The sequence below is a fragment of the Cavia porcellus genome, unplaced genomic scaffold (genome assembly GCF_034190915.1).
Source record: "Cavia porcellus strain 051 isolate PalLab524CR breed Dunkin Hartley unplaced genomic scaffold, mCavPor4.1 scaffold_22, whole genome shotgun sequence".
Classification (NCBI taxonomy): Eukaryota; Metazoa; Chordata; class Mammalia; order Rodentia; family Caviidae; genus Cavia; species Cavia porcellus.
This window is the reverse complement of record NW_026947505.1, coordinates 45,036,297-45,055,585: the sequence shown is the minus strand read 5'-3', so window position 1 is coordinate 45,055,585 and position 19,289 is coordinate 45,036,297. Positions and strand designations below refer to the sequence as shown.

Sequence of the window (19,289 nt, the reverse complement as noted above, 5' to 3'; positions counted from 1 at the left end):
AAGAACCCAAATTCGATGTAAATATAGAAGGAGCAGTATTGTCTCTACTTGGGCGAAGGCAGCCACCCCAATCTGGGAAAAATTGATATGGGTGCTTGTTGGAAAAATCAGCTTTCAGCATCCAGGGATTGGAACCAATAGGAATGAACACTTGCCCATGTTAAAGGAAGCTTTAATTAATATATATTTCTATCTCTAATATACACATATTGGGGCTAGATCACTATCTTCGCAATAAAATGTGTGTTAATGCTCTCGGCAGAGATGAGTCCCCACCTCAGTCTGTATAGAAAAGCATGATAAAGGTTGGAAAAAATGGATAAAAATGTTGAAAGAACCTCCAGTTCCTTATTAGGCGAAGATACAATATTTATTCCTTGTCTCCTGGGATAAATCTCTTCTGCCTATTGTCCTCCCAGTTCTCAGTGCTGATGCTTAATTTTCAAAACTTCTATATTACCAAGGGACCTACGACATCAGCCAAAGAAATACTCAGCAAGTACAAAATCTGTTCCAGGGAGCTGCTTTTGTGCAGAGGGAAAATTTTGTTCCTACAGGTTTTTAAGTGGGTACAAGGCAAGGAGCCATCTGATCCGGGCAAAACCGTTACAATTTAGATCTCTATCTATAGAACATTTTTTTTCCTTAAAAAATTGGAAAATACAAGAAGTTTGGATTTTTTTTTCCAGATTCTTTTTTTGGAGGGGGAAATTGCATCGTAAGCTTTTGGAGAAACCCAACATGTCAACTACCTTTCCGGGACTAGTCCACGACGCCGAGGTATTATTACTTTTTTTTTTTTTTTTTTTTTGAGCGCGCGTGTGTGTGGCGGCGGTGGCGGCGGCGGTGGCGGCAGCTTCCCGTCTCTAATCTATATTGGACCGTTGCGTTTAATTATAATCTGGCTTTCCGGGGAAGTTAAGGAAGGGAAGGGGAGAAAGTTCGTTATGACATCTGTCGCCAGGAAGGGCAACTCTCTGCCACGTTAAGAAACATTTGCCATAATGAGGGAGAAAACATAATCCTAATAATAAGGGTGGGGGGGAGTGAGGAGAAAGAGATAGAAAAGGATGCTCGGGAAGGCAAAGAAGAAGGACTGATGGGGGGCGGTAGGTGGACAAAGGGGGGTGGGGAACAGCGCACCCTTTTTGGAATGGGCTTATTCAAGGAAAGGGAAACAGATAAGGAGGGGTCGGATTCCCTCCCCCAGATGGCTAAGGAAGTGAGCAAGTTGGACAGTTTGCAGACTGGATTTTTGTTTTAATGTCTGGACAGTGATTTTTGAGCGGTCCTGGCCGAACACCTCGGCATGGCCGCGCGCGGCTCTCGGTGCCGGGATCCGGGTGGAGCGGCCAGGCGGGGGCCAGCGCTGCCTGCGCGTGGACCGTGGTGCTCCCCGCCGCCCGGAATGGGCTGCAGAGCTGGCTCCTAACTCCCAGCTCCCTGAGCAAGTTGGGCAGGGGCAGGGTGTGTGCGTGTGTCTGTGTGTGCGTGTGTCTGTGTGTATGCGTGTGTGCGCGTGTGATGTCGCCCGCACCTATATAGGGTGGGGGATTTTTTTCCCGCTCTCTCGGCTGGGAGGACGTGGCCGCCCACCCCCAGCTCGCCTGCTCGCAGAGGCTCTCCGGCAAGGCGACGCGCCCCGGCCGCGGTGCCATCCCAGCCCCGCGCGCCCCTCTCCGCGGAGAGCCAGGAAAGCCTCCTGGCTCCGGGAGAGTGGCGCTTTGGTTGCAAAATGACAAACCTCAAGTTTTTCTGCTCTCCCTTTTCCCCCTCTTCCTTCCAGATACGTCACGACGGATCAAACAGCTACCGTTTGATGCAGCTTGGCTGTCTGGAGTCCGTAGCCAATTCCACTGTCGCCTATTCCTCCTCCTCTCCTCTAACTTACTCTACCACCGGCACCGAGTTTGCGTCCCCCTACTTCTCCACTAACCACCAGTACACCCCGCTGCACCACCAGTCCTTCCATTACGAGTTTCAGCACAGCCACCCGGCGGTCACCCCCGACGCCTACTCTCTGAACTCGCTGCACCACTCGCAGCAGTACTACCAGCAGATCCACCACGGGGAGCCCGCCGACTTTATTAACCTGCACAATGCGCGGGCGCTCAAGTCCTCCTGCCTGGATGAGCAGAGGCGGGAGCTGGGCTGCCTCGATGCCTACCGTCGCCACGACCTGTCCCTCATGAGCCACGGCTCTCAGTATGGAATGCACCCAGATCAAAGACTCCTGCCAGGGCCCAGCCTGGGGCTGGCCACCGCGGGAGCGGACGACTTGCAGGTAAATAGCGTGCAGCGCGGCGTCTGTCTGCGCCCTCCCCTCTTCGCCCTCCCCCTCCCGCCCCATTAATACCCTGACTGTAAGCTTCAAGTCCTCAATCTCTCTCTCTCTCTCTCTCTCTCTCTCTCTGACTCCCCCCACACACACACACACTCTCTGTCACACACACACCCCACTTAGGGAAAGTTATCAAAACAAAACAATTAGAGTAGCTTGGCCACTCTGTCCTTCTCATTGAGTCCAGGCAATTCACCCACTCGCGGTGGTCCGACTAGCTTCGGGCACCTACCTTAACCAGTTATCACTGAAGTCTCCTGGCAACCCTCATTTCTGACCTTAAGGGTGGGTGAGCTAGAGAGAAGAGGCTGGGTTTCAGTTCCCCAGACTCACTGGAAACCAGTGAGTTGACAACAAATGCGGTCATTAGTTTCTGCACTTCAGAGGGTCTATGCTTCTGTTCCTGGTCGTGTTTTGTTTTGCTTTGTTTTGTGTTCTTTTCCCCAGTTTGAGCTTCTGGGGATTTTACTATAAATGAGAGAGAGGGTGTTCTTGCAAAATTGAGCTCGAGCAAGTTTGACCAAAAATACTAGATTGCTATGTAAAGTGCAAAACCACAAATGAAAGCCTCAAAAAACTGCATCAATGAAAGAATCTGTACAAAGCGCTTGCCCAAGGTATAGCACTGAGTCCAAGTCTGCCCGATGTGTGCCTAAATCCACAGCCCACAGCCCACAGCCCACAGATAATCCACATTTTTATTTTTTCTCTTATGGAAATTTTATATTGCATGCAGCTCCTTTAAAAGACAGAGATGAGGAAATAAAGGAAGTGAGACAAGAAGAGAAGGGGAAAAAGAAAGGAAGGAGAAAAAGAAAATGAAAGAAGTGTACAGAGACGAAAGGAAAGAAAGGAGAGAGGGGGAAAAGAAGACAAAGAATACTGTAGAGGCCATCACACAAAAAGATCTCCTGCTTTCTGTTTTAATGCATTTTTCCACATTCTTTGCCTACAATAAAAACTGTGCAATCGTATTGTCTTAGGCATATTACAAACCAATAAGCTCACAAATGCCTAGAATGAGAATAAAAAAGACTCAGATTTATGACATCTTTTTACAGGCAGTAGTACACTTCCTCCTGTGAGTGTCTGCTTCTTCAGTCCCTGTAACTGTGGCCACTTCCTCAGCGTTCTCCTAGAGGAACAGGGAGGTATATTCCCAGGCATAAGTTGGAGACGTAAGAGATCCCTTGTTGCGCACAGAATATCTTTTCCCTTTATTTACCTAGGAGCAAGGGGTTACTTTTAAATTAAAGTGAACACCCTGACAGTTCCAACAAAGGACCCTAGCCATTACTTCTAGGCACAAGGAGAAAGATTTGTCTCCATAAACCTTGACTTTCTACACTTATATTCACAGAATGATTTCATATGCTCAGTGCATTTTTACATTTTCACAAGGATCTCCTTATGTCTCAAGGGGGCAAAAAATCTGCCATTCAATGCTTAGCTCAACTAAAACCTATTTACTCCTTTTAATAGCCACGTCTGCTGCTGATTTTTTTGTATCTGTACAAATTTTTTTTCTGTGTGAGGCACAAAGCCGGGCATTTTTCAAAAGAGGGGATTAGAACATTTGCAAGCACCAGACAAAGAAAGAATCCTGTGCAAAAGGACACCGTAGTTTATCCAATTTTCGACTTAGTGCCATTCAACTGGTCATTTATGCAATGTCATCTGACCAAACAACATGTTTTACTTATGAGAGGAAAAAGTTTGTTAAGTGAAGAGACCAAGATTTGTCTCTTCTAAGAAATAAACATTTTTAACAGTGCACCAGAGAGTAGGAAAAAAAAGGTTCATTCCTATCTCCCTTACAGATACTTCATCTTCTCTGTTCCAGATATTGTGAAGCCAAAATCTTCTCCATCCTAACTCTCTCTTAAGTGCTTATCTTCTTATCCTTTTAGTCCTTATGCTAAGACACTGTTGCTCATCCTGAGAAGGGAAATATTTCAAGGTACTAGGTGAAATCCAATATGGTATATCATAAAAGTAGGTATGTACGTGTACCTTTCTCTGTGTAACTGTATGAATCATGTAACAATGTTAGGAAACAAGTTTGTAAATACAGCAAGTTATTTTCTACCACTCTTCCTGGACCTAGTTGGCACAATGAAAAAGAAAGCGTCCCAGCTACATTTAAACCAGAAATGAAGAGGGAGTAAGTGGGAGAAACCCGTCTCTCTCCTTTTATTTCTTCCTTTTTAAAACATTCATCAGCATATGCCTCATTTTAAATGCAACAAATGTAAATATACTTTTCCCTGCACAGAATTTTAAGTGAAAGTCCAATGGTTTGGAGGGCGGTCTAAGTCTGCCTAACAGATGCAAACAGTCTTGTGGCTTCAGTTCCATCTTTGAGTCCCCTAAAAAGATTTGCTATGGCCAACAAAGAAAACTGTCACACCTTTTCCCATCACCGCTTTAATTTATGCTCAGTCTCCAAGGTTTTTTTTCATATTGATTTGATAATCACTTTAAGGCAGAACATTTAAAATAAGAAAGAACTCGTGAGTAGGTTGAAAAGGGGGGTCTTGCAGGCCTGCCTCAATATGGTGAAAATGGGAGGCAAAAGGGAGCCAGGGCTGTAAAGGTTGTTTTGTAAAGTGGGTTTTTATTATGCACCGACTCTCTCCGCATTTACTTAACTCTTCACGGGCTGTTGGGTAGGTTAACACCCTTCAAGGCCTCTTTCATGTCCAATACCTCGTTTGTTTGTAAAGGAAAATGAGCCTTTAACACATTTGGATTCAGAAAAAAGAAGACAGCCACAGAGAAAATTTTATTTTTCTTAATAAAAAATCAGTATATCCTTTCCCCTTTCCTCAAATGAGTCCTCAATCCATTAGGAGCCTGAAGATCTACAGTCTGTGAACCTGCAGGTATCTCCTCCATAAGTTCCATTTTGGGTAGCAATACAGGACCTTCCCACAATTGGGGCAAAAGAGAATGCTCATAAGAGTTCTTGTATGTTGCATGCAGAATAGCTCCTTGGAGCTCTACAGAAATCGGCTTGGCACTATGGTCTAGTTTTCTCCACTTAGAAAGTATATGTTATATGCCTTGTTGGGTTCTCAAACAGCTTCTCATTGTCTTATAACAAGGTGAAAGACTCAGGTGCTGTGAAGTGTCGTACTTTGTAGTGATGTAAAATGTATACCTTAGGACTTACACAACTTTTACATTGTGGTTATTCTTGCAATTTTTTTGTTGAAGTTGTGTTTGCTGGCAGGCTTGTCCCAATGCAATGACAGTTTTTAAATGTCTACTGAGATAGGATTTAAAGTTGGATCATTCTGAAAGACTGTCTATGTGGTCAAACCTATCAGAGTTTAGTGATCTTATTTCTTTTTCTTTTATTAAGGGTTCTGTGGAAGCCCAGTGTGGGCTTGTTCTCAATGGCCAAGGTGGAGTAATAAGAAGAGGTAAGTAAGAACATTTTGACCATAACCATTCTTAGTTTAGTTTAAAGATCTCACAGTGCTTATGAACATCAGGTTCCTTGTCTGCTGATTATGAAAACAATTACTCTTATTCAATAATTGATGCTCCATATGAGCATATCTACATTAAAAATCTTCCTTTTTCCCTGTGAGGCTTGACCACAGACTGAACCCAACAGACTCGTGCTAGGAGATATTTGTTGATCCTCACAGAACAATGACAAAATCAAAGTTAGAGAGGAAAAAAACTGAGGCTAAAAAACACTTTTCACACCCTTTTCTATCACCAATACCACATCCTGGAGCAGACTTTCTGGTTTCTTTTAGTCCTAATGTGTCAGCCACAGCCTGGGTATTTGAGGTGATATTGTTAGCTTGAGGCTTTGAGAGATTCTATGAAAGGCTTGATCACTGAGGCTTTAGGGGAGGTTAATGAAACACCAATATTGTAGCTGCCTTATTTCTGTAAGAGTCCAGAACATTTCTTTCTTTAAGGCAGGGTGGGAGGAGGAGGTAGTGTTAACTGTACTGGATAAAGCTTTCTTGTTCCCATCTGTTGAGGAAAACATCTGAATCCAGAGTTACCCATGGAATTGGAAGGTGGGGGGAAGGCGAGAGGAGAGGAGAGCTGCTGCTTTCAGCTCAAGCACTGAAGGGGGCTGCATCTCAGATGTTCCATTTTGACAAAAGGTTTTGAACTCTGACACTCACAGGGCCTCCAGGCAGTGCAGATTTGTGTTGGCTTCCCCTACTTAACTGTACCCAGAGCCTCTGAAGTTCATTTTCCTAGCATTCTGAGAAACCCGAAAAGCATACAAGGCAAGAGGGACCAGCTGTTATCCCAACTTCATACGAATTAATAAGACATGGCCCATTCACCAAGGCTAATTCCTGTTTCAGGGCCACAGTTGTCTTTGGTAACTGCGCCACTAAAACTGAGTCATTTCTGATGGCGGAGACCCAGTCTTTCTCCATTACTTTAAAAGATTCTTAAATTATTTGCTCCTCTGGAGACAAAAGTGTGCTGGCAGAAAACAGAAAATATTTTTGTTTAAATTGCGTATTTTACAATCCAATATGGGTATTTAAATCCAAGAAGAAAGAAAACAAAGGATCCTTTCCTTATAGAACTTGGGTGTTGTCATAGTATATACTTGGGTTTTACAATAAATTTAAAAGAGCTATTCAACTCTTAAAGCACAATCTGTGGGTATTACTACACCCAGATTTTTTTTTAAACTGAGCACTGTTAAACTTGCCAGTCAGGTCAAAACCCTGTCATATCAAAATGAGAAGAAATAGGTCCAAGACCGGTGAATATTAAAATTAACTAGCTACACTATTAGGCAGGTTAAAAAGTACGCGATAAGAAAAGGTTCCAGTGAGACGGATGATTGGGGTCTGGTTAGGGCGTTAAAAGGGATGGTGAGGCCCTGCGCTCTGGGCGCACGGAGATGTCGGTGGTGCTGAAGGACAGCGCCACTAATTAGGGAATGGAACGGGCTCCTGGGCTCCTCGGAGAGCGCGCTCCCGCGGTCATTCGTATTCAGTTCCCTACTTGCTTAAAGACCACCTTCTCCAACGCTTGAAATTACATCCTATTGTGTAATGGGTGGCAGAGGGTGAGAATCACTAGAGGCCGAGGGCGGGAGCTGGAAATGCCACTACTGCAGTGGAATCCGTTGAATTTTCAGATTTAGCCGACATGTCCTTCTTCCGTTGCTCTCTCCAGATAGGCAAAAGTGTTTAGTTATCCACAAGGTGCGAATGGTGGTCTTACTGCAGTCGTACTATTGATGATTATTAGGAGATGATAATTGTTCTTGTAGAATTCAGTACCTATTTCATCTAAAAATCATCTTTTACTCTGGCACTGTAAAATCAGACGCTGATTTTGTAGAACAGCATAACTCCAAAGAGAAAGGAGATGGGGTTTAGGTCTGTGTTGTTTAATTAAACACCCCCCCACATACACACCCTAAATAACTGAGAATTTGGCCCCTGAGTTTATTTCATTTTGTTCTTTTTAGCAAAAGGCCAGTTAAGCTGTGTGGGGCCTGGAGAGGAGCATGCGTGTCTATGCCTGTCTTCTACTCTGAATGTATCACTGAAATTCATGACAATTTGGAAGCCAGTGATAAGGAAGTGCTTCTTTAAGAAAGGAGTATATACATTTTTTTCATCCATCCCCTTATCTAAGGACATTATTTTTAAGGAAATGCCTAGGAATTCCCTTCTCTCTGTTGTCATCATTGTGCACAGACTTCTATACCAACAGCTCCAATCACCTTTATTTATTATAATCAGGAGCATATAAACTAATGTACTCTGCTCTGTCTCCATCCCTCTTACAGCCCAGTGCTGTAAGCTTCAATGAGAAGGTCTGTTTCTTTCCCAGCCCATTCTTTACAGATGATTCTGTAGACAAAATACATCATTGTTTTTGAAAAGCACAACTTTTTAACATTATCCAATCTCTCCCTAAGTTCTTGGATAATTTTATATTTCTAATGATATCCAGAATTTACAGCAGTAGGAAAAAAAGATAGATGCTACTTTCAAAGACCTCCCCAAATGTTCCTCTTGAAGAGAGACACAAGTGTGTGTACCCTAGTGGGTTCACAGGGGAAACTCTTGGTCTGCAGTAGGGTGCAGGGTGGGTGATTGTCTGCTCTTTAAATTTGGCCACTTGTAAAAAACAAAGTGCCATTCCTGACTCACTTCGGTAGGTAGCAATTATATTGTTTTTGTCCATAATGAGGGCCTAGTATGGGGAAAATACGTGGAAAAGAGGCAGCAGTAAGGTAATTACCACCTAGATAAAATATTTGCCACCGCCTTGGAGGCCTAGCTCCCCGCGCGCTCACTCTCGGTTAATGGTGTGCGCGATTTTGCCCGCAGCTCCGCCACTCCAACCATCAGAACCAATAATCTTTACTTTACCCTGTGCTCGCGTATCGATAGCTTCTTTCGCCTCGGGCGTTGGCTTTGATATGTTAATATTTCTGAGTAGCAAATTCTGCAGAGATCATATTAATGTTGTACGTACAGAGTGGAGCTTTGCCTTCGTTGAATATTCAGATACTGGGTTTCAAAAGGCATCTCTTGAAGAAATGAGACTTCTATTTACAGGAGTCGTCTATGTTTTTAATCATTAAAAAAGAAAAAGAAAAGAAAAGAAAGGAAAACCCATTCTTCCTTTCCCGGTGAATCTTCTGAGGATCCCCCGGCCCCCCCTTGTCAGACGACAGTCCCTTTCATTTCTTGCTCTGAGTATTTAATAATAAGTGAGCAACGCTGATGACGAGAAGGAGAAGGAGGAGGAGGAGGAAGAGGAGGAGGAGGAAGCTAATAATGAAAGGATTCAGACTGGAATTTCGGGCGAGGGCTCCCTTTGGGTAGGGACTGTGGGCTCCCGGTAGGTGCAGCAGCGCGATGAGAACATCCAGTCTTTCCACTTGTAGGTGTAAAATGACATTTTGGCCCGGTCTCTTTGTGAAATCAGGATGGCAAACTAAAAAGGGGGGAGGGGGAGATGAAAAAAGTGAGGCAGGGAAGCGCCCTTGTTTCGTCTTGTGATCATTCCGCCTTGCAGCCCCAGGCTAATTTCAGAAGCTTAAATACCGCCGTAGCCTCTGGGCCAGCGGAGAGGGAGAGGACCGGCCACTGGCTGGCAAGAGCGCTTTTCCCATTGCCCGTGGCTACACAAAATACAAACTACTTTGAATCAAAACATTTTTGGGGAATTAATATGATTTGAACTCTGCACGTTTTAAAGGAGCTGGAGTTTGTCAAATCGCTTAGAGGTGACTGGCGTGCCAAGGCGGAGGCCCTGACATTGCGATACAAACACTGTCAGCTCTGATTTAAGTTTTTAAATGCTTCCGTGCAATGCATCTTTGCCTTCACTCCCCTTGTCTGCCAATGCTAGGGTGGCTGGAACTGACCACCTTTCATTTCTGCAGCCTTAACGTCTGCTAGCTCTGTACTGGGTCTAGAGATTGTGCCTTTCTTTGCGTCTTCTTATTTCGCCAGGGCCTTGAGTTTTGGAATTCTGATTGAAGTGAGAATCTTTGGCTCTTGCTCAGAAGGGAAGGGGAAAAAAATGGCGGGAAGCCTTGATTCTCTTCCTCTCTCATCACCCCTAGGGTAAAGAATGCTTACCCAAATCTCATCTCTGTGGGTAAAGAAGAGAGCCAGAAAAGCCCTTGGAGCCTCACCTGTCTCCTTAACCCCACAACCAGTTGCTGCAGATTTGAATTTCAGTGTCCTGTAGATGAAGCATAAAATGCATATGCCCTAAGGCACAATAGGTGGATGACCAGGCATTGGTGGTGGTGGTGTTCATGGTGATGATGGGAAGCAGTGGGGGTTACTTTTCTCGCACCCCATTGCCTTCATTCCTCTAGTTTCTTTACTATTTTGCAAATCAAAACCAAAGCCCTGTGCACTGGAAGTGGGTATTAACCTCCTCCCAACACACACACACACACACACACACACACACACACACACACACACCACTATGCGCTCATTGTCCTATGCAAACCTGCCTCTCATTTATTTATTCTGCTGGATTCTGCACTGGGAGGAACTTGTCCAGTCACCGTAATCCCAAATGCTGCCGTACCTGTGATAGTTCATTCCTCCTGCCGACTGCACACTCATGGCTGGCACATCAAAGGCCTACTTGATGGCAATTAAGCTCCCGCCCCTTTGCTGTTTGAGTACAGTTAATATCTGCTGCCTGGGGTAGTGGGTGAGTGTGGGGGAGCTGAGCTGAGGGAGAAAGGCTAGGAGGGAAGTAGTGAGATGCTTCTGCCCCACTAGGCTCTCACATGCACACCTCACAGAACTGCAGCTACAGAACAAACAGGGACAGGAAACTCTTGTAATCGCTTACACATTTTTAATGTGTCAGAAAAAAAACGAGCGATCACTGGAGATGAAGAAAGGGAGAAAAAACTCCCTGCCGTTTGTATTTCTTTCATTTGAATTGTAAACATCTGTTTGGCTGTAAGGCGAACAGAACATTTATTTTGCTCCCAAGATTTGGTCTAATTATGTCAACACCGACGCAGCGCCCGAGTGGGGCGGCGCGGCGACTCTGGAGGAGCTGTGCGCGCAGGCTGGCGTCTGCCGAAGCCCGCGGGGAAGTATTGATTGTACCTGGAGAGCGCAGGAGCCACTTGCGAAGGTTGAGGGCGTCCCGAAGTGGGGGAGGGGGAGGAGAAGGCCCTAGCCCAGAGCCAGGGTGTACAGATGCCTGGGAGCCACAGCTCCTTAGAGGAAAAGCGGGCCGGCCAGAGGCTTCACATTCCAGTACAGCAAAGCGGTGTGTGGGTTTTTCTTTGGCTTCAAAGTATGCACTTTGAGACCGGCAGCTGCTCAAGACAATGGCAGTCATTGAGTGGCCTTCACTCAGGCTGCTGAACGTGTGCGCCCAATTTCCATCAAACCTCCTTCTCCACTGGAGAGATGAACATGGTCAGTTTTCTAACAGGCAGATTAAAACCCAGAGAATTACTCTCCAAGGTCGTAGGGCCAAGTTTCTTGTTGGCCTAGTTCTTACTTGTAGTCTAGTACTTTTCCCATGATCCCACCCTGTGTCCTCAGACACACTTTCCTGTAGACACAAGGACAAATGTCCACATCTACACCAAAGAGGATGTAGACCCCCACTTTTCCAGGTTATCCAGAATCTGACACAGATGAGAGCCGTGGGATCTGCATGGAAATATTCTGTGCCTGGTTTTGTCATATACATTGTAAATCTTTGGCTAACATCTTGTAGCTTGGGAAAATCATCTCTTTTACAAAAAACAATGTCCTAGAAGTGGTCTTGTGTAGATAATCCTTGATTTCGTACACTCTTACCATAGCTACTTGTCAGTGTGCAAGCATCACTGGAAATAGGAAGCCTTGTCTCCAAATTTCAAATTTAAAAATAGTGACCTCCGTGGAACTATGGTGGCTGTGCATTGTGACTGGAAAAGAGATGAACTCAGGAAGTTCTGCATAAACATGCTGGCTCTGGAATGCAAGATCCCAAACTGGGGTGCTGAATTTAAAATAGACATGCACAGTCACAATGGGACATGCACCACAAGGAGCTTCAGCTGATGACCCTGGAGACAGCTGCTGAATGGCTCAGTGCAATGTACTCTCATGGCCTTTCTTCTTCAAGGTCACATCACTGCCATCCATAGTTCTCATCCCCATAGAGAATGCCATGCCTTCACCCCTTCGACACCTTCATTCCAAATGCAAACATACTCTGGCTGTGTTGACCAGTTATCTTTTCCTACCTCCCTAAAAAGTAAACCACTGAAAAGAAAGGTATCATGTTCCCCAAGTTCCTGTAAACTCTACAAGTTGCCAACTCTTTAGCCAGAATGAGAGAGTTCCCCAAGGCTGCAACAATGCCAAGTATCAAAGCAACAGAAATTCCCTTTAAAGATACTGTGACATAAAAAAATAAAAGACTCTAGAATTGATGGCTAATCCTGAATACAAAATAAATCCTTCAGGCAATTTGTATGTGCATAAGGCATACTCTTAATATGCAGCCTGCATAACTTACCTAATATATGCCTATTTGAGGATAAGCCATAAACCTAACCTGGATGCATGGCCCAGGCAGTTAGCACGTGGCTAGAAGTAGATTCAACATTTTTCCAGGGATAGCTGATTTTTAATGCCTAGGGTTTACTTTGCCAAATGAAGGGTGCTTTCTCATAGGTAAGAAAGTGGCTTAACTCCTTTTGCAAAAACCATAACCATCTGCAACCCTCTATATTGGGTTTCTGACTTCCCAGAAATTTGTAAAGATAGGAAAGGCCCAAAATTTTATTCTTCCCTTTTTCTTAGTAGCTAGAAACCATATGTATGCAATATATAGTGAATGTTTAAATGTTAAATGTATTATTATAAAAGACACAACATTGTCCATAATGCCCCTCAAAATATTACTCCTCCCTTTGAAAACACTTATCCCATCATTCATGCCATTTTTTGAATTTTTTGTTTGTTTTTTTGTTTTTGATACTAGGGATTGAATTCACCATTTCAAGCTTGCCAAGCAGTCGCTTATGCCACTGAGCTAAATCCCCGTCCCTCTTTCCACTTTCTGAAGCAGTCCTGGGAATCCTTTTCAAAACCATCTTTTCAAGATATGCACAAAACTATAGGGAATTCAATAGATATTCATTCTCATAAAAACGTTACAGTGTGTCCTCACCCACTTTATTCACTGGATCTGGCTCTTCCTCAAAGTCAAAGTGACCAAGAAAAGTAAACATTTTGAAGTAATGCAGGATGTAGAAACAGTCATGAAAGCTTACAACCAAAGATACCCAGGAAAGACTTCAGGTCGCTTCAGAAAGTGGTTAGAACTACCGGATAAGTGTGGTTAAAGCAATGGGACATATTCTGAGAATGTACAGAGGGGAAGTTTGGGTGAATTTGTTTCTAGTTCCTGTGGAAAGTGGTTTACATAGTTTTCTGTGGTGTTGACTACATCATACATGAAGAAAAAGATTTCAGTTTAGCAATAATGACCTCTCTCTACCTTCACACCAAAGGCAGGATTCCAGGAACTGATATGAGAAATTTGGCCACTTGGGCAGGACCTGGCTCCCAGTCCAAAACATCTGTCCTGACACTCTGACTGTCCATATTCTTATTTTGGAAGATATTTGAGGACATTATCAGCTCCAGAACACATAAGGTGAAACACCATAGTTTCTAGCACTTTGAGTAGGGGAAGTAAGGATGACCAGTTGCCAAAAGGAATTGCAAAAATTATGTGAACGGAATTATATTCAAAGTACCTGAAGGTTCACATATTCTTTCCTCTTTACCCTTTTAAACATCCTCCCAGTTTCTAAAGGTACTATGCCCAAGGAACACACCTGAATCTGACTGCTAGTGACTGATATAATAGTTCATCTATAAGGCTTAGTAAAAAATGATGGGTTATTGGGAGGCAAGGACTAGGACTTGCCATTTTTTATAGTTCAAATTTTAATGAGCATATGTACTATCTAAAGGTCTTATTAAAATGCATATTACAGATCTGAATGTCTGGCACTGGGTTTGAGATTTCACATTTCCAACAAACTTTTTCCTAGGATGCCAGATAACATTTTTCTACTTGTTTTTCTTCATTCACCTACTTTTTCTTCTCTCTCTCTCTCTCTCTCTCTCTCTCTCTCTCTCTGTTTCTTTTGCTTTCTTCTTTCTTTTTCTTTTTGTCATTTTTACCACATAGAACTCCATTCTTTTCTGAATATGAATCTAAGTTTTTCCATCACTAAAGAAAATACATGCGTGCGTAGAAAAGTCAACTTTGATTTTGAATTGGCTACTGGTCCTTAAAAACTCTTCTCTCAGATATGTCATTGCACACATGCAGAAAAGAGCAGACCCAAATTGTAGAACCCTCAGCCTAGCAGGGCAGATAGACATTGGCTCAGGACCTTTGCAGTGAGTGTGAAGTTTGCAGCAGGAAGCCTTCCTCAGTTCTTTGGATTCTCAAGCTCATTTTGTTCTGTGGTAGCTGCTTGAGATTAAAGAAGCTACTGCACTGTTTCAAAGCAAAGGTGAAGCTGAAAGAACCTGGACCTTGGACATAGAAAGCTCTTGTTCCAGGGATTCCAGCATGGCAAAACTGTTTTGGTAATTTTGCTATTAGTAATTATCTTGCCTTATACCATAATAACAGTAATAGTCACAATAGTCACAATAATATTATTCACAACTAGCATTTAGTAAGTGTTACTATCGTTGTGTCTAGTATTGTGTTGTTTGCCTGTGTGGGCTGATACTAGAGATTGGCGTATGGTACGGTGATTTGATCCATCATCACCTGTATGGGCTGGAAATTTTTGGCTATTGACAGACAACTGTTAGCAGTACATGAGAATAGAGTAATTGTGCTGCCTTTAGTTGGTGGATGAGAGAAAGGATTTAATTCTCAAATATGTTGGGTAAAATAGCCATTTGAAAAGTTTTTACCTAGTGTGTGTATATATACAGTCACAAACATCTATGTATAAATAACAGCTCCATTTTATAGGCTTAGCTACTAAAGTTTAGGTTTTTAATTAATTGAGGTCTTTCTTGATGTGATGATGGCAGGATTTACACTGATGATTTACCCATATTCCATAAGAGGTCAATTTTCCCCTGAAATTACAACTGTGCCCTCACAATGATGTGCTATGTAATACTGAAAAGCCAAAACCTTCATCAGTGTTAGGAAGGACATCTTCAGAGCAGCCTCCTGAGATGCTGTGGGGTGATGTGCAAGTACAATTGCCATGAATTTCCGACAATCAAGCCATCCTCAATATCAACTTCTCCTCACTGACTTATCTTCTCTTTCGCTGACATATCATGCACTGTTTCCTCCCAGGTGGCACTTGTGTGGTCAACCCCACCGACTTGTTCTGTTCTGTTCCTGGCCGTTTGTCTCTCCTCAGTTCTACTTCTAAATACAAGGTGACCATTGCCGAGGTAAAGAGGCGCCTCTCACCCCCTGAGTGCCTCAACGCGTCCCTCCTGGGAGGCATCTTGAGAAGGTAAGACAAGCTGTTTTTTGACCTGTGTGTCTCTAACTGTACTGATACCCTCAACCCTCCAAGTTTATGTCTTCCTTCCCGTGGAATATTCCTCATGTAGTGAAATCTTTTCACATTTGCTTCAGGATGTGAACTTTCAAAACCTAGTTTTTGTTTCTGAACAGGGCAAAATCAAAGAATGGGGGCCGCTGCCTGAGAGAGAAACTGGACAGACTCGGCTTAAATTTGCCAGCAGGGAGACGGAAAGCAGCCAATGTCACCCTCCTCACTTCCTTGGTCGAAGGTATGACCTTTCAATTCTGCAAAGCCATGATGGCTGTCTGGTAACCAATTTCAGGTTTGTTCGATTATGATATCTTACTTCTGTTTATGCAGTTAAGCAAGAAACTTAACACTTACAGGTAAATTTTCTAATTAATTTTGGCAGTAATGATTAACCAATTTAATATAAAACAGATAAATCATAGAATATCAATTAATTATGAACACTGGCAGTAATAGGGAGGAAGATAATAGAAGATATAGGTTTTTTCTTTTCAAGTATTCCCTAAAAAATAGCAACAAAAATCTGGCAGTACATTGTCATTTTTATTTTTATTTCAAAATTTAGAAAAATCTAATCGTGCATTGTGATTCAATGCAACATGATTCATGGGATAAATACATCTTTATGAAAAGTTCACAGAAGCCTAGCCAGGATCCTGATCCCGAAAGTGTGTTGTATTAATCCTTATAGATATCTTTAAGGCAGCTGTAAGTTCCATGGCTTTGTTGGGGGATGAGCTGAGTCAGAGAAAGGTTAAGTTTACCCAGTATAATAAAAGAAAGAGAGGTGCAAATATATTCCCAGAGGTCATATTTCCAGTTTACCTTCTCTTCTTTGATTCTTCTGTTAGAACTAAACATTACACATTCTCATGCAATCACCTTTAAGGAGAGTTGTTATTGGATACTACTTTTTAACTTTATAGAAGAGTTTTTTAATATCAATGAAAAATTCTTCCATAATCCAGAATTCGATAGCATCAAATATGAATGACGGAGGCCTTTTTTGGCTAAACCTCACCTGAAAACCCCTGTGACACTTTTCTTGAATCAGCTACTTATCTAATATGGTTATACAGGGAATGGTAAGTGGGTAAAACACAAAAACAAACATTTGCTATTTTTCCATATTGTCAATATATAAAGTTTAATACATAACATTAAGAAATAGTGCATTTTTCACATTAGTCTCTGTAAAATGCTTTGGTGATTTTGCTATTAACTGTTGTCTGAGCTGTGTCCTCTAATAATTACTAATGACAACAGCAATACAACAATAATGTTAGTGTCAACAAGGATTTAATAAGTGTTATCAACTGAGCATCTCTGACCCCAAAATTCAAAAACTGAATTATTCCAAAATCTGAAATATCTTGACCTCCAGCATGACACTCAAGAAATTTGGAGCCTTCAATCATTCAAGATTTTAGGTTTACAGATTAGAGATGTTAAACTAGTATGCAAATATTTCAAATATGAAAAATATTCCAAAGTATAATATATGAAACACTTAGGTTCCAGTCACCATAGATTAAAAAAAATACTCAACCTGTACTATGCTGTAATGATTTTCTGTTCTATTTGCCTCTGTTTGCTGATGCTGAGGGCTGACTTATATGAGAGAAATTTGATTATCATTCACCTCTATTGGCTGGTGGTACTGAAAGAAGGAAAAAAAACATAAAATTTTAAAAGATTAAGTGGTTGATACTGGATAGGTTCCTGTACTTTTAAAATAAACATGTTAAAATTATAGTTGTTTTTAAAAAAGAGGAGATTCAACAATCATGTAGGCCGTAGTACTTGAGTGGTTCTCAAGCACACTGCACAGAATTAAAGTGACAGTGTGTATTAGGCATCGCATGGATCACAACTAAACCAGCTGAAATTCAAAGTTGTAGCCCAAGGATCTGAGTAATTTCCAAACTTCCCAGTTTGTATAGTGTGTAATGATGTTTCAGTATCACTGATGATCATTGGGATTTTTCTGCTACCCTAGTGAGACTTACTATGAAAGCTCGTGAAACTTAAAACTAGTCTGAAAGTTAAAGACACCCCCCCCAAAAAAAAATCCCTTTTCTTTACTGCCTGTGAAAGTACTGGCCAAAGCAATTGGAAGAGCCATGAAGAGTATGTTTGCAATTCTTCCTGACTTTTGTGGTAGTCAGGTGCACTAGGACAGCCTATGTTGCAATCATTGATTTGTACCACCACAAAGAACACAGATCAAATATATAAAATGGACAGATTGATCTCTGGGACCTATTAGCATACTTCTACCATAAAAGTGACCCACTTTGGTTCTCTTCTGGCTTCTCTTCACACATAACCATTAGTCTTGGCTCATGAAACAAGATTTTATTTTTCCCAGATGTATTTTATCTTGAGTGATTTTGAAGTCTCCAAATCTTCATGATGTACAGAAATATTTTACAGTCCAAGCACTTTGATGGAATTTCTGAAAAAAAGACTGCAGGGCAAAGGGACATTTTGCAACCCTCAAATTCTTGCATATGACCCACAAACACAGTCCCGCGTAAACATTATTTTAAAGTAACATTAGAGTTTGGTCTAACACACTTGTTGTCCCAGCTGCTTGGGAGACAGACAGGATGATGAACAGAAGGCCAGCCTAAGCAACTAAGTAGGATCTTATTTCAAAGTACAATTTTAAAAATCTGGGGATTAGTTTAGTGCTCTCGAGGTTCAATCCCCACAAAACTTACATTAATATGTGCAACTTTCTCTAATACTCTATTCTGTATTTTTGTGTTCTTTTTAAATGTCCATTGTAAATTCACTAAATATATTTTACATCTCAATATTTATGACCCATAGTTTTAAAAACAAGTTATTTTAGGAAACAAAAACTAATATCTGACAAGTACAGCTATTCTGGATAAATTGATACAGGCTTCATTATAATCGTGAGCTGAGAAGAAAAGCAAAGACTTTCAGATTAATCTTCTCATTAAACTTCAGCTGGGTTGGTCCTGAGAGCTGATAGTTCATTTTCATTGGCCTTTGAAGTCCAATTCCAGGGTAATAGTAACCCAACTCTTACCTCACAATCTCCTGAAGTACATAACCCGGTTGATTCTTTCCTGCCTTTTTGGGACTTCGATCTTTTCTTGGCCAACATGGATCTAAACTGTATTTAGTTTATATTGTTTTTTTTTTCTGTACAAACTGTACCATACTTTTAAATAGATTTTTGAATTGAATGTGCCAAGCATAGTATTTTTGTCATCAAATAAATACTTTTGCAAGACCCAATATCATTTTAGATTTTTTTCTTAGAAGTTTTGAAGCATAGGTTTCTGGTAAATTATGGTCTGTCAGCTTTTCAGCTTTTTCATAGACCTATAGCCTTGTGAGAAAGGACAGTACTAACTTTTTTTTTGGAGTTTTTTGTTGTTGTTGTTGTTGTTGTTGTTTTGTTTTTGTTTTTTTATCGGTACCAGGGATCAAACTCACAACCACCTGCTCGCAAGGCAGGTGCTTATGCCGCTGAGCTAAATCCCCAGTCCAAATTTTGAAAATTTATTTTGACATACCCCATTTATCTCCTGAACTTTCTACATTAATCCATCCTCACATTTTAAATACTAACCAAGCGACTTACATTCTCTGAAACGTGTCTTAAAACTGTTGCTTGAAACTTTTATGGAGTAACCTAAATGCAATAACACTGGCAAATTCTCAAAAATCCTAATGTCCCAGTGTATTAATAAGGTTTAATTATTCTTCCACATTTTGATACAGTGCATGGACAAAAGAAAGCAAATATACAGTTGACTTTATTTCTTAAAATAAATCTTATAAAACTCAACTTTTTTCTTAAAAAAAAATCTTATATGCGACTTTACAGCC

General features: G+C 41.8%; 1 protein-coding gene across 2 annotated transcripts in view; it reads left to right on the top strand.

Annotated features, from left to right (window-relative positions):
• Positions 1 to 544: 544 nt before the first annotated feature.
• The window catches only part of Tfap2d (transcription factor AP-2 delta), a 59,932-nt gene continuing 41,187 nt past the window's right edge, over positions 545 to 19,289 (top strand). Inside the window, exons 1-5 of one of the 2 annotated variants that reach the window (XM_063233120.1) lie at positions 545 to 780; positions 1,787 to 2,284; positions 5,709 to 5,769; positions 15,206 to 15,371; positions 15,536 to 15,654. In XM_063233120.1, the coding sequence (XP_063089190.1) occupies positions 742 to 780; positions 1,787 to 2,284; positions 5,709 to 5,769; positions 15,206 to 15,371; positions 15,536 to 15,654 (883 nt within the window). In that variant the 5' untranslated portion in view covers positions 545 to 741. Of the gene's footprint in view, positions 781 to 1,234; positions 2,285 to 5,708; positions 5,770 to 15,205; positions 15,372 to 15,535; positions 15,655 to 19,289 lie in introns of those variants that run through there. The other variant, XM_063233119.1, reaches the window with a different exon arrangement.